Raw genomic sequence first — 16,092 nt, forward strand, 5'->3', positions numbered from 1 at the left:
CTGCAAACCCTCTCTTTTACAGATTAGGCCTTGTCTTGGTGATTTTTCAGAGAAATTTTTGTTTAAATACATAATTCTGCATTCCTTCCAATAGTAATTCCCTCAGGTATTGGTGATCTAACACAGAAAGTTGCAATTCGTTAATGGAAAAAAAGCCAAAAGAAAAAAAGTGTAGTTCCTATGAGAACTGGGACTCTTAAAGATTATAGTAGCAGTAGAAAAATAAGTCACAAAGGGAACCCCTCCCCCCATTAGAAACACTTGTTATCAAATAACGAGGAAAAGATAAACACAGGCTGCAAACACTGCCTCAAAGTAGAATTAGAAATACCAAGTTGTCTCTGGCTTGAGAAAATGATGAACCAGATCTTACTCACGTAAGGGACTTATTTCTGTGCCAAAATTCAGAATAAAAAGTTGCAGTATTGCATAAAATTTGCCAAGTGATTTCACTGTCAACTGATCATTTTCCCATCCCCAACAGCTTTAAGTCTTCGGCCCTGTAAATCCCTAGAAAGGTCTATAGGGTCACTTAGGATTCCTCCTGTGCTGGGTTTTCAAACTGATGGTTCCCATGAGGTTCCACTTTGAAGACGGCCATCTAGGGACTTTCAATCTGGGAGTCATTTCATCCAGTGAACAACTTCTTGTGCCAAACCCGAGGTTCTTAACCTGGGCTCAGTGGATCCCCCAAGGAGACCAGGGATGGACTTCAGAGGTTCCATGAATTTTGATGGGAGAAAAATAATCTCTATTTTCACTAAGCTCTAACTGAAATGTAGGTAAAAAAAAAAAATCACAGTAGTATTAGCAGTTCCTGGGACTCCTCGACCATACAAATCTCAAACATTTTCTTATTATAGTTGTTACAAGTATCTCAAAGTATTATTGACACTCATCACTACTTCAAAATCATGGGTAGTTATTAGCCCTCCCACTAGATCTTGTTATTTAATATGCTAATAAAGAAGCACATATGTTATTATTCCACTCATTTGGTTTTTTAAAAATTTTGATAATGATATCTTTCAATATAATTAGCTGCTTTTGTAATTTTAAGTATTATTTTACACATTAAAAACATTATGCTGACAAAGGGTCCATAGATCTAGAAGTATGTTACACACAAAAAAGTTAAGAACTCCCCATTTAATTCCTACTTTAAGTGTTTGGGTTTTTTTGTTTGTTTTTAAGATTTTCTTTATTTATTTGAGACAAAGAGAGAGAACAAGCAGAGGGAGGGAGGGGGCAAGCTGACTCCACACTGAGCGCAGAGCCCAATGTGGGGTTCGATCCCAGGACCCTGAGATCATGACCTGAGTTGAAATCAAGAGTCAGAGGCTTAACCGACTGAGCCACCCAGGTGCCCCTCTACTTTGAGTATTTGTTAACTGATCACAAGGACTTAAAAAAAATCAAACAATAGGCTTGGGCTAGATTTGAATATATCTGAATATGCATGATTTTATAAGTGACAGCTACATTATTATAATTAAGGACAGACTGATATAGAGGTTAAAAATGGTTAAGAACAGTCTGCAAATGAGTGGGCAACACATCAGGGGAATAAAAACTACATCAGAGGCTATCAGTCTCACTGGAGTTAAAACAGATTAAAAAGGGCATTAAACCTTGATCAAAATGAGGGTGTAGATGTAAGGTGAGGTCCACCAAAGTCTTGGAATCAGTTGTATACGCCACTTTTGTCAGATAAGCATCCATTCCATTACAATGGAAGAAGATAGTACAAAGTTCATAAGAACAACTAATATGCTATTATTTGAAACAGTAGTAGCAAGAATATATATTTTAAAGCTTCTACTTACTGATTTTAATCATCAAAAATCATCCTTAATATAATACTGTTACATCTATGTTCTCATGTAATTGTCATACCTCTGAGAGGAAAGACTGGATAGAATTACATCCATGTTACAGATGAGAAAACTAAGATTCAGGAAAGCTGAACACAGTGGGTCAGGGTTAAAAAAAAGAGATAATATTATAATCTCCACTTAACAGATGCAGAAACAATCTGTGAGAGGTTCGGGAAGTTGCAATAAGTGTCAAGGCTGAAATTTGAATCCAATTTTGTCAGATTCCAAAACCTTGTGTATTTTCCATTGTGTTGTGCTGTCTGCCTTACTATTCCTTTCTCCAAATTAGAGAGCTAAAGGGTTGTTAGAAATGACAACCTCCCACACACACCCCAAGAAAACTGTACTTTGCTCCGTTGAATCACAGGGGTACACTCCAGGGAGAGGAAAGAGAGGAAAGAAAGCATTTCCAAAACTTTGGCATAGCCCTTGGTTAACTCAAGGGCCCCAGGAGAGGGGGCGTGTCCTTGGGATGTTAGTGCTGCTTCTGCTCCACGGCCCTGCCCACAGCCACTGGGGAATCCAGATGGCGTCCCTCTTTGTTCTGTTGAATCTCATGGACATTGCTGGAGGGGAATGTGTGGTCTGCATCAAATCAGTCACTCTGGAATGGGGAATCATTATATATCATATAAGATGTGCTTTTCAAATTTTAGGAATACATCTGATTAACTGTCCATGCTTGCATATCTTATTTCCCATTTGCATGAAAGTAAATTTTACTAGTCATTTGTGGGCTTTTGAGGGACAGAAAGGCATCTTCTTCCCACTTTTCGTTCTTTTTGCTTTCCAATTTGCTGTTAAACTGTTGCAGATCACAAACCAACAGCATGTTGTTAATTCCATTACAAGAGCGAGCAATAGTGAGAGTTCTTGCACTTTTAAAAAATGCCAGGCTTAGGAAGGCTTGGAAACTTGTCCACAGAATGTCCTCAAACTGTAAGCCCTTGCACGGTAGTACAGGCTCATCTTAATTACCGCCCTTTTTTTCTGGAAGCAATCATTTTGCTCATGGTGGTAATGCCATATTTAATCTGTTTGAACTCCAGTGAGATTGATAGCCTCTGATGTCATTTTTATTCCCTTCATGTGTTGCTCAACTCATTTGCAGACTGTTCTTTTTAACCCATTTTTAAGCTCTCTATATCAATTAGTCTTTCTTTAACTATAATAATGAAACATAAAATCATGCATATTCAAATTTTTTTTTTCAAACCATTTGCTTATCATGTCCATTTTGGGAGCTTGTTATGTTTAACTTTGCCTCCTTTCTGCCCCAAATCCTCACTGTCATGCAACAGTTAATCACCATTTAAATGTTTACAAAGGGTTTGTCCATCTAGACATTTTGCACGTTGTTTTGGTGCTCCTAAAAGATAAAACTTAAATGCAACAATACTGCAAATACTGTAACTTTGGTTTCAAACACAAACTAATGTCCAAACAATATGAATGCAGAAACGTCCCCCACCCTCAGAGCTCTCCCTCAATCAGCCTTCTTAAAAATCTAGGCAAATCTATATTTTCATTTAAAATGTAATGATGCATTATCTGATATACTACTCCAAGCTCCTTCACATAACAGGAAGAGCATTAATAATTACGTTCAACTGCTGAAGATTTGCAAAGAGAAAAGAATAGTTGATAGTTTTACTTCTCTTTGTCATAGTGGCTTAAGAAAGATGTGGAAAACGACTCAAAAGAATCCCTTTCCTTCCTCTCTCCTCTCGCCCCTGTCTTTTCAGGTACTTCCAGAACTTACAGAATCTTAGTTTGGCTTATTGCAGAAAGTTCACAGACAAAGGTTTACAGTACCTGAATTTAGGGAATGGATGCCACAAGCTCATCTATTTGGACCTTTCCGGCTGCACCCAGGTTTGTCTTTCAGTCTTCTCTTTCCTGCAGCAAGCGAGGAAGTCCTCCGGGGGACGGGCTACATCCAGCCCTCATGTTATACTAATGCTGTGCACGGACTGCAGCACACTTTTCAGAGGTTTTGAATTACATAGCCACAGCTGCTTAAATTTTCCCCAGGATCGCTACTATAGGCTCTTGGCTTCCTTCCACTGGAGTGTCACATCCACACACAGGCCGAGCTCATTGGATGATGAAACAGACCACTTCTGTGTAGATACTTTGAGCACAATTATAATACCAGAGTCCAAATGTTGAAAACTTTAGAATTGCTACCAAGATACAAACAAAGGAAAAACATTTTGGGGGGAGAATTTGCAAAGCACTTCCTGAAAAGTCAATGAGCTCCCCCAGGGGCTTTCAAAAAATAAATAGCATTGGGTAAAATGCCACAAGTGCTAAATATAACAAAAGAAATACAACAAAGATTGTACTTTTTAAAATTGCATTGTGTCCTGGGGCTAAATAACATGAGGGTTTGAGATCTACATGGGGAAATATTTAAGTCTGAGGGAACAAGATGAAGGAAAGTTGGGTAGAAACTAGGGTATGGTTGTGGAGGGTAGGCCATGGCACTTTGGAAATAGTTGCTGCCTCATTGGTAGTTTCTTCTGCTCTATTTTGGTAGATTTAAGTCATGATTTTTTTAACTCCTTTTCTTCCACCTCTCTGTGTATTCTGTTAATATTAGTATCATAGTATGATCATCCTTCTGTGAAAATAATATAATAGCACAGATGAAAACTGGCTGAAACATTGCTAGTTAGCATTTGTTGAATTGGTGTTATATGCCAGGCACCATGTTGAGTGCTTTACACAGATCAGATTCATTCCTCATACAAACGCTGTATAGTGTGTATTGATTATGCCCATTTAGAAATGAAGAGACCAAGGCTCCCAAGGTTGCACACCCAGTGAAAGCACATGGACTGGTGCCCTTAAAAGCACCTATTGGTACATATGTGGGCAGGGAGAGTCCCCTGGAGGGAATACAGGCATAGTATGGGTTTCTCCTCCAAGTCCTTAAAGGGATAGAACTTAGCTACTCACTGTCACTGGCATACCATGGTTCCCTGGTACACTAGGCAGTAGGGAGGATGTAGGGGAAAGGTGGGGAGGGCTCTAAGCTAGGCTTGAAACATCTAGAAGTTACATTTGTTTCTGATCTATTGATGCGTAGCTTGCTAAACATCAACATCCACCATCACTCTCTGACTGAGATGGACTTAACATTCTCTCCAGCTTGACTAAACTCTAGCCCCTGACCTCCCTTTTCTTGGAGCATTTATTTTAGAAAACTTGCAACTGTACATTCTTTCTTTGCTCTCTTTGAGATAGATAAAAACCTCATTAAAAACTTCTTGATGGTTTTATAACCCAGGAATGCCTTCCTCAAGGGCCTGGGAGCCATCCTTTGATATGTATCTGGTATCTCCCAGTCCCTGTGGGAGGGTAGGTGCTTTATTGCTAATTGAAAACTTTTCCTAATCACAGAGAAAACTATTTGCAAGTTCAGGAATAACTCAATGTTTTTGACACGTCCCTTTAAAAATACATCCTCCAGGATTTTTCCACCAGCTCACCCAGTGCTTAAAAACCCTCTGCCAGAGTGTAACTCACCTCTTTGTTCTTCTCAGTTTCCACAAGGTAATGATTGTAGCAACAACATACAATTCATACACAGACACACAGACACACAGACACATGTCCTAAGGATACATATTCTCAGACACAGTAGAGTCAAAATGAGAAGTTTTAAATCTATATGCCTCTGGCCAGATATGCACGCAAAACACAAGGATATCATGTATCTATTTTTAAATGTTGAGCCAACATTTAAAACTTTTGGAGTCAAAAAATAAATAAATAAAACTTTTGGAGTTTTCATAAAGAAATCTAGACTTCCAGGTTTCCCTTAAAAAACTGGAAAAACCAGCGAAATTGGGCCTGGAGTGCCATTCGGCCACAAAGGGTCGGGACTGAGTTAGCCTCAGCCCACTGAAATGGAGCCCACTGGCCTCTCCTCCGCTCCATAAGGTCCACACATGCGCAGACACCTAACCATTCAACTGCATCGCCTGCCTGTCCTCAGTGGGTATTTAAGTTTGGTCTGAGTGTATAAAGAATAGATTTCTTTTCCTGACTGTCCCTTAATTTTTAAGTCTCAAGCCACAGTGAAGCTAGTATTATACATCACTATTTAAAAGAATGTTAAATTTCTTTTGTTCATCCGTCTTCCACTTCCATTTATTTAATAATTCAGCAGTGATTTAACTCCAGGTGTCAGACACTGTTTCAGTCCCTGGAAATTGTGCCATTTGAAGCTAAGCCCCGTTAGGCCCCCCCGGGAGTAAGAAATGGGCTCGTTATGAACCACAGATATCTTGAAAATAGCTGCTGCTCTGGATGCAGAAAGAATTGGTAAAACTTGGATGTTACCGCTTCTGAGGGATTTGTTAAATTTAATGAGGAGGCTCCGTTTACCTCCCCAGCTCTGGGTGTGAGGACAGTTTCACTCTTCCAGGCCTACATGTATTGATATCACGGTACAAAAATGGTTTCAAAGAAGGGAAATCGATGATTCACAGATTTCTCTGGTTCTCCGCTTGGAAACTAAAAATCTATTTTCTTTTTATGTTTGGAATTTTGCACTATGAAGTCATGTGTTAATGTATCTGCCCAAGAAGAAGGGTCCTAGTAAAACAAAAAGACTTCAGAATAGAAGCTCACACCTACCTGACTTTCCCTGGTGTTACCCCAGGGCCTGCTGTATACTGCGCCGGGTGATGAATAAAACAGCGTCCTGTCTTCTAGGAGCTCTGGATTAACATAAGCAAAGTATGTCAAGGGCTAAACTTTAATGCACTCATGGCTGCCAAAAAAAGAAAGATGTATTTATACAATATTGTGAAAGTATTTTAACAACACTTGTTAGAAAAAAAATAATAAATGCATGGCGGAGAACTGCAAAGAAAAGTGAAAATCAATTACACGTTTTAGAAATACTCTGCATTCTTTTGGGATTGGATAAAGAGTGTAGGTGCATTAGGAAATAGGACTGATTTCCTAACGAATACCAGCATTTGCACATGTACTTGCATGTCATCATCTTTAATGTGGTTGAGGTGATGCCTCTGGGCTGTTTCTTCGAAAAAAAGCCTCTGCTCGCTCGGCCCTGACTGAGGATAGAGCCACTCTACTGAGCTCTTTCACTCTCTGTTGAAACCTCTAACCATATACTTATCACTTTGAGTTTCTTTTTTCACTTTTTAAAACCTCTGCCTTTTTTTTTCCTTTTTACATGTTAAACACAAAAATACAAGAAATAAGAAGCAAAAAATATAAATTATCTGAGAATTCACCACCCAAAAATAACGAACACTATTAACTTTTCAGGGTAAGGCTTCCTGGTCTTTTTTCTATGCACAGAGATACTTCTTTTAAACTAAAGTGGATTATACAGTACACTTATCTTTCATTTAACATTTCATAAAGTTAACACCTCTCTCTTTTATTAAATATTTTCCTATAACTTACTTTTTTCTCTTCTTTTTTAAATTTAATTTTATTATTTTATGTTAATCACCATACATTATATCATTAGTTTTTGATGTAGTGTTCCATGATTCATTATTTGCGTATAACACCCAGTGCTCCATGCAGAATGTGCCCTCTTTAATACCCATCACCAGGCTAACCCATCCCCCACCCCCTCCCCTCTAGAACCCTCAGTTTGTTTTTCAGAGTCCATCATCTCTCATGGTTCGTCTCCCCCTCCGACTTACTCCCCTTCATTCTTCCCCTCCTGCTATCTTCTTCTTCATTTTTTCTTAACATATATTGCATTATTTGTTTCAGAAGCACAGATCTGTGATTCAACAGTCTTGCACAACTCACAGTGTGCAAAAGCTTTTTATCTTGATGAAGTCCCAATAGTTCATTTTTGCCTTTGCTTCCCTTGCCTTTGGCGATGTTTCTAGGAAGAAGTTACTGCGGCTGAGGTCGAAGAGGTTGCTGCCTGTGTTCTCCTCTAGGATTCTCACATTTAGGTCTTTCATCCATTTTGAGTCTATTTTTGTGTGTGGTGTAAGGAAATGGTCCAGTTTCATTCTTCTGCATGTGGCTGTCCAATTTTCCCAACACCATTTGTTGAAGAGACTGTCTTTTTTCCATTGGACATTCTTTCCTGCTTTGTCGAAGATTACTTGACCATAGAGTTGAGGGTCCATTTCTGGGCTCTCGATTCTGTTCCATTGATCTATGTATGTGTCTGTTTTTGTGCCAGTACCATACTGTCTTGATGATGACAGCTTTGTAATAGAGCTAGAAGTGCGGAATTTTGATGCCACCAGCTTTGGTTTTCTTTTTCAACATTCCTCTGGCTATTCGGGGTCTTTTCTGGTTCCATACAAATTTTAGGATTATTTGTCCCATTTCCTTGAAAAAAGTAGATGGTATTTTGATAAGGATTGCATTGAATGTGTAGATTGCTCTAGGTAGCATTGACATCTTCACAATATTTGTTCTTCCAATCCATGAGCATGGAACATTTTTCCATTTCTTTGTGTCTTCCTCAATTTCTTTCATGAGTATTTTATAGTTTTCTGAGTACAGATTCTTTGCCTCTTTGGTTAGATTTATTCCTAGGTATCTTATGGTTTGGGGTGCCTTTGTAAATGGGATCAACTCCTTAATTTCTCTTTCTTCTGTCTTGTTGTTGGTGTATAGGAATGCCACTGATTTCTGTGCATTGATTTTATATCCTGCCACTTGACTGAATTCCTATATGAGTTCTAGCAGTTTTGGGGTGGAGTCTTTTGGGTTTTCCACATACAGTATCATATCATCTGCAAACAGTGAGAGTTTGACTTCTTCTTTGCCGATTCGGATGCCTTTGATTTCTTTTTGTTGTCTGATTGCTGTGGCTAGGACTCCTAGTACTATGTTGAATAGCAGTGGTGATAGTGGACATCCTTGCCATGTTCCTGACCTTAGGAGGGAAGCTCTCAGTTTCTCCCCATTGAGAATGATATTCGCTGTGGGTTTTTCATAGATGGCTTTTATGATATTGAGGTATGTACCCTTTATCCCTATACTCTGAAGAGTTTTGATCAAGAAAGGATGCTGTACTTTGTCAAATGCTTTTTCTGCATCTATTGAGAGGATCATATGGTTCTTACTCTTTCTTTTATTAATGTATTGTATCACAATGACTGATTTGCGGATGTTGAACCAACCTTGCAGCACAGGAATAAATCCCACTTGGTCGTGGTGAATAATCCTTTTAATGTACTGTTGGATCTTATTGGCTAGTATTTTGGTGAGAATTTTTGCATCCGTGTTCATCAGGGATATTGTTCTGTAATTCTCCTTTTTGATGGGGTCTTTGTCTGGTTTTGGGATCAAGGTAATGGTGGCCTCATAAAACGAGTTTGGAAGTTTTCCTTCCATTTCTATTTTTTGGAACAGTTTCAGAAGAATAGAATTTGGTAGAATTTGGTAGAATTTGGGAAGCCATCTGGCCCTGGGCTCTTGTTTGTTGGGAGATTTTTGATGATTGCTTCAATTTCCTTAGTGGTTATAGGTTTGTTCAGGTTTTCTATTTCTTCCTGGTTCAGTTTTTGTAGTTTATACGTCTCTAGGAATGCATCCATTTCGTCCAGATTGTCTAATTTGTTGGCATATAGTTGCTCATAATATGTTCTTATAATTGTTTGTATTTCTTTGGTGTTGGTTGTGCTCTCTCCTCTTTCATTCATGATTTTATTTATTTGGATCATTTCTCTTTTTTTTGATAAGTCTGCCCAGAGGTTTATCAGTCTAATTAATTCTTTCAAAGAACCAGCTCCTAGTTTCGTTGATCTGTTCTTGTGTTCTTTTGGTTTCTATTTCATTGATTTCTGCTCTGATCTTTACTATTTCTCTTCTCCTGCTGGGTTTAGGCTTTATTTGCTTTTCTTTCTCCAGCTCCTTTAGGTGTAGGGTTAGGTTGTGTATTTGAGACCTTTTTTGTTTCTTGAGAAAGACTTGTATTGCTATATACTTTCCTCTTAGGACTGCCTTTGCTGTATCCCAAAGATTTTGAACAGTTGTGTTTTCATTTTCATTGGTTTCCATGAATTTTTTAAATTCTTCTTTAATTTCCTGGTTGACCCATTCATTCTTTAATAGGATGCTCTGTAGCCTCCATGTATTTGAGTTCTTTCTGAATTTCCTCTTGTGATTGAATTCTAGTTTCAAAGCATTGTGGTCTGAAAATATGCAGGGAATGATCCCAATCTTTTGGTACCAGTTGAGACCTGATTTGTGACCTAGGATGTGATCTATTCTGGAGAATGTTCCATGGGCACTAGAGAAGAATGTGTATTCTGTTGCTTTGGGATGGAATGTTCTGAATATGTCTGTGAAGTCCATTTGGTCCATGTGTCATTTAAAATCTTTCCTTGCTGATCTTTTGCTTAGATGATCTATCCATTTCAGTGAGGGGAGGGTTAAAGTCCCCTATTATTATTGTATTGTTGTCAAAATGTGTTTCTTCCTTTTGTTATTAATTGGCTTATATAATTGGCTGCTCCCATGTTAGGGGCATAGATATTTACAACTGTTAGACCTTCTTGTTGGATAGGCCCTTTAAGTATGAGATAGTGTCCTTCCTCATCTCTTATTATAGTCTTTGGTTTAAAATCTAATTTGTCTGATATAAGGATTGCCACCCCAGCTTTCTTTTGGTGTCCATTAGCATGGTGAATGGTTTGCCATCCCCTCACTTTCAATCTGGTGGTGTCTTTGTGTCTAAAATGAGTCTCTTGCAGACAGCATATCAATGGATCTTGTTTTTTTATCCAATCTGATAGCCTGTGTCTTTTGATTGGGGCATTTAGCCCAATTACATTCAGCATAACTATTGAAAGATATGAATTTAGTGCCATTGTATTGCCTGTAAGGTGACTGTTACTGTATATTGTCTCTGTTCCTTTCTGGTCTATGTTACTTTTAGGCTCTCTATTTGCTTAGAGGACCCCTTTCAATATTTCTTGTAGGGCTGGTTTTGTGTTTGCAAATTCTTTTAATTTTTGTTTGTCCTGGAAGCATTTTATCTCTCCTTCTATTTTGAATGAAGCCTAGCTGGATATAGTATGCTTGGCTGCATATTTTTCTCATTTAGTGCTCTGAGTATATCATGCCAGTCCTTTCTGCCCGCCAGGTCTGTGTGGATAGGTCTGTTGCCAATCTAATGTTTCTACCATTGTAGATTACAGACCTCTTGTCCTGAGCTGCTTTCAGGATTTTCTCTTTGTCTCTGGGAATTGTAAGTTTATTATTAGATGTCGGGGTGTTGACCTATTTTTATTGATTTTTGAGGGGGGATTCTCTCTGACTCCTGGATTTTGATGCCTGTTTCCTTCCCCAAATTAGGGAAGTTCTCCGCTATAATTTGCTCCAATATACTTTCTGCCCTTCTCTCTCTTTCTTCTTTCTCTGGGATCCAAATTATTCTAATATTGTTTCGTCTTATGGTATCACTTATCTCTCCAAATCTGCCCTCGTGATCCAGTAGTTGTTTCTCTCTCTTTTTCTCAGCTTTTATTCTCCATCATTTGGTCTTCTATATCACTAATGCTCTCTTCTCCCTCATTTATCCTAGCAGTTAGAGCCTCCATTTTTGATTGCACGTCATTAATAGCCTTTTTGATTTCAACTTGGTTAGATTTTAGTTCTTTTATTTCTCCAGAAAGGGTTTCTCTAGTAATCTCCCATGCTTTTTTCAAGCCCAGGTATAATCGTCATTCTGAACTCTAGTTCCGACATCTTACTAATGTCCGTATTGATTAGGACCCTGGCAGTTGGTACTGCCTCTTGTTCTTTTTTTGAGGTGATTTTTTCCATCTTGTCATTTTGTCCAGATGAGAATAGATGAATGAGAGAACAAAATGCTAATAGGGTAACAGCGACCCCAGAAAAATATACACTAGACAAATCAGAAGAGACCTGAAACCAGGGGAAAAGAAAGGGAAAGGAAGAAAAAAGAAAAAAAAAAGAATATGATCAAATATGATCAGGCTGGTGCATAGATCAGTGCCACACACTTGATTTTGTGTGTATTTTGGTCTGTTAGAAGAAAGTGCCTCCCAATATTTTAAAGAAAGAAAAGCTTATATATGTACAAAAATAAGGGTAAATATGATGAAGGGATGGAATATGACTGTAAAGATGAAAATTATAAAAGATTTTATAAAAGTAATTGATAAGACATTGGTTGAAAAACGAAAGAAGAGAAATTAAAAAAGAAAAAGAGAATGTGATCAGGCAGGAGACTAGAACAAAACCATACACTAGAGATTTAGGGTATATTTTGGTCTGTTAGAAGCAACTGTATCCCAAAATTTTAAAGAGAGAACAACTTATAATATATATACCAAAAATAAGGTTAACTACAATGAAGGGATAGAATATGACTCTAAAAATGAAAAATAAAAAAGATTTAAAGAAAAGGGATTGATAAGATGTTGGTTGAAAAGGGAAAAAGAAAAATTAAAAAAAAATAGAAAAAAAAGAAAATTAAAAAAATTAACTTTGCAAGACTAAAGAATCATGGGAAAAAAAGCCATGAATTCTATGTGCTGTATTCTCCTAGTGCTGGAGTTCTGCCATTCTCATTGATCGGTAAACTTGGTCTTGGCTGGCTGTTCTTGCTGATCTTCTGGGGGAGGGGCCTGTTGCCGTGGTTCTCAGATGTCTTTGCCGGAGGCGGAATTGCCCCGCCCTTGCTGGTCCAGGCTAAGTAATTTGCTCGGTTTGCTCTCGGGAGCTTTTGTTCCCTGAAAGTTTTCTATACCGCTTTGGAGGATGAGAGTGAAAATGGCGGCCTCCCAATCTCCGCCCCGGAGGGGCCGAGAACCCGGGGCCCCACTCCTTGGTGCACCCCCAGAGAAAAGCAGTCAGTCACTCCCGTCTCCCCAGTCTCTGGCCGCACTCTGTGCTCACCCGGCCTGTGATCGAGTGTTTCTATCTCTGGCACCCGACCCCATGTGGAGTCTCCAAACTCAGCAGATCCCTGTGGTGTGCTCCCGCGCAGCTCCTGCCGGGGGAGGAAGGGGAGTCTCCCCGGATTTGCCGCTTGTTGGGTCCCCCTGGAAGAGCAGTGGCCTGACTGTGCTGCGGATCACAGTTTATGGCAACCCTGAGCTGAGAGACTGCGCCTCGGCTCCGTCTCAGCAGCTGGCTTCCCTGCTCCAATACCTGGGAGCTCTGCCACACTCAGGCACCCCCAGTCTTTCTGTGACCCCGACACTCCTGAGACCACACTGTCCCAGCAAGGGTTCCATCCCCCGCTTAGCCACTGGAGCGATGTCCCTCAGCGGAGCCGACTTCTAAAAGTTCCGATTTTGTGCTCCGCGGCTCTTTCACTTGCCAGTAGGGGCTGACGGAGGCTCCCTCCCCTGCCATCTATCTTCCGGTATATCACCTCGGATTCACTTCTCTGCACGTCCTACCTTCCAGAAAGTGGTCGCTCTTCTGTTCAGAGTTGCTGCTCCTCTTTTCTTCGATCTCCTGTTGAGTTCGTAGGTGTTCAGAATGGTTTGATCCCTATCTAGCTGAATTCCTGGGACCAGATGAAATTTAGGTCTCCTACTCCTCCACAAAATTGCTCCTGGCCTCTTCCTATAACTTACTTTTAAAAGCTATATAGTATTCCATCCTATCAAAATACCACCATGTATTTAAGAATTCATTATTGGCCTACCATTTTCTGCTGTGATCAATAACTTGTGAGGAAAATTCTCATAGCCAGATATTTCCATATGTCTATGCAATATTTTGGTATGAATTTTTACAAGTGAAACGGTCAGAGGATATAATTATTTTTAAGGCCATCCATGCACAACAATGGTATCCAATATAAATTTATCATAAATGTAAAATAATGTCTGGTATCTTCATAAGAATATTATGTAAAAAAAACTTTAGCTAATTTGACATTGAATATGGTATTATATGTCTTTAATTTATATTTCTTTGATCACTTGTAAGGTTAAACCATACCCAGGCACTTAATAAATATTTGTTGAATAATAGCATTCTCATCCCAACAGGCTGCCATTGGTAAAATATTTTTAAAATTAATTAAAAATTTTCTTTCAGAACCAGAGTGCAACATTTTCATTATACTCTTTTCAGAAGAAAGAAAAAAAATCTACATTTATTTAACACAAAATTCTGCTTAAATCAGTTGAACAAATTTAACATACCTGCTTCTATATTTACTGTTTACTCAAAGTGATAAAAGCTAAGCTTATGCCATAAAGCAATTTTTTTTAAAAACTATATTTAAACACAGTTTGGGAAGACTTTGTGGAGACAAAATAGTTTTATTACCAAAAGAAAGTATCCTTTCCTGTGGTCCTTTGTATCTACGGTCAGGGAGACATTTGGTGACAGTGAATGGGTCCATCTTGTTCTCTGCTCTGAAGAATGGTGTGTGCTCTAACTCATGGCAGACATTTATTGGATGCTTATTGAATATTTGGATTCATGTTTAATTAAATAAGTGAAACAAGCCATTTTATGAAATGTTGGTAGTTTTTCCATTGCATCTCACTTTGCTTCAGGAACCACTTCTCTCCTTTCTCTTTTGGCTCTGCAGAACTGTCACTCATGGCACCTGGAAAGCAGTACATGATAGTATTTGGGAGCATAGGTTCTGGGGCACCTGCATGCTAATCCTGAGTTTGCCATTTACTAGTTATGAGACTGGGGCAAGTTCCCCAAGCTTTCTGTATACCTCAGTTTCCATATCTATGAAATGGGGAAAATACTAGTACCTCCCTCATAAGTGTGTTGTGTAAATGAAATGATTTCATACATATAATGTGCTTAGAACAGTGGCTTCATAGAGTAAATGTTTAGTAACCATTAGGATTTTCCTACGGCCACTGAGTCATTTGATCTAGGCCTAGACAATCCTAAATTCCATCTGCAGTGGCTGTGATTTTTCCAGGAGAGGAGGATGACCCTACCAGAACCATTCAGAATCCTTCTAGATATTCAACACTGGGAAAAATAAATTCTGTTTTTCCTGCGATTGCAGGGCCTGGAGAGTGTAAGTCTAGGCTCATTTGTGGTTCTCTTAACATTCATGTACATGTCCTTCTATGAATACGGCAGACACTTGTGTTGGGTATACACATAGGAGTTGAATGTGTGGGTCATGAAGTATGTGTACGTTTGGTTTTTATCAATACTGTTAGTTTCCTGGATTGGCTGTGTCAATACTAATGACATTTTTATGATTTAGAAAACACATAGAGGGACATCTGGGTGGCTCAGTCGGTTAAGCATTTGCCTTCTGCTCAGGTCATGATCCCAGGGTCTTGGGATCAAGTCCTGCATCAGGCTCCTTGCTCAGTGAGGAGCCTGCTTCTCTCTCTGCCTGCCACTCCCCTGCTTGTGTGCGTGCGCACTCGCCCTCTGACAAATAAATAAATAAAATCTTTAAAAAAAGAGAAACTCACATAGATATGATTTCTCTGGGAAAACTAATGCTACATTTATTTAACATTTATTTAATGCTCTCCATAATTACTCCCTATATTTACCTACATAATTTATTTTCATAGCAGCACTCTTCTTAAGGTGCACTGCTAGAGAGGCAGAAGATCAACATTCAAACCTAGAATGGGTTTCTATCCTGATAAGGACTCTTCCCATCTCAGAAATGAGCAATAAGTCTTTAAATCATCTTACATTCACTTCCATATTAAGTAGGTTTCATTAAACTTCCCTCTTTTCAAATTTTTTTTTATCAAGCATTCGGAAACTATCTATTGGTGACCACTTTCTCTAAAAGAAATTAAGCAGAGGGAATTAAAAATACTGTTTTGGGGGGATGGAGGAAAGATGGCGGAGGAGTAGGGGACCCTATTTCAACTGGTCCCCGGAATTGAGATGGATATCTACCAGACCACTCTGAGCACCCACGAAACCAGCCTGAGAGGTAAGAATATCTGGATCTCTACAAACAGAATATCGCAGGCGGTTGGTTTTGAGGTACGAAGCAGGGAGCCGTGATTCCCCAGGCAGATATCGGAGGATAAACGGCAGCGGGAGGGAGCCAGGCCGTGGGGATCCTACACCGCCAGTGAGCAACAGCCTCGCACGCTGGGGACCGGCACAGACTCGCAGACCGGTAGCGGTAGCGGCAGAGAAAGGATGTTAGGACAGCCCCCGGGGCAGAAACCCGGAGTGGTGGGGTTGCGCGTGAGAACTGGGAGTGGCTGGCGGTTTTAGAAGCACAAAGGGC

At 39.4% G+C, this 16,092-nt stretch overlaps 2 protein-coding genes across 2 annotated transcripts in view; one reads left to right on the forward strand and one right to left on the reverse strand.

Annotated features, from left to right (window-relative positions):
• Positions 1–3,808, reverse strand: part of LRRC17 (leucine rich repeat containing 17) — a 28,463-nt gene extending 24,655 nt beyond the window's left edge. Inside the window, 1 exon segment of the mRNA XM_025873244.2 lies at positions 3,693–3,808. The gene's annotated coding sequence lies outside the window, so the exon portion shown is untranslated.
• FBXL13 (F-box and leucine rich repeat protein 13) overlaps positions 1–16,092 on the forward strand; it is a 251,573-nt gene that overhangs the window by 145,346 nt on the left and 90,135 nt on the right. Inside the window, exon 12 of the mRNA XM_025873245.2 lies at positions 3,623–3,752. Coding sequence (XP_025729030.1) covers positions 3,623–3,752 — 130 coding nt within the window. The remainder of the gene's footprint in view (positions 1–3,622; positions 3,753–16,092) is intronic.

This window comes from Callorhinus ursinus, unplaced genomic scaffold, assembly GCF_003265705.2.
Source record: "Callorhinus ursinus isolate GAN/ISIS: 27379988/994484 unplaced genomic scaffold, GSC_fseal_2.0 scaffold12, whole genome shotgun sequence".
Taxonomy (NCBI): domain Eukaryota; kingdom Metazoa; phylum Chordata; class Mammalia; order Carnivora; family Otariidae; genus Callorhinus; species Callorhinus ursinus.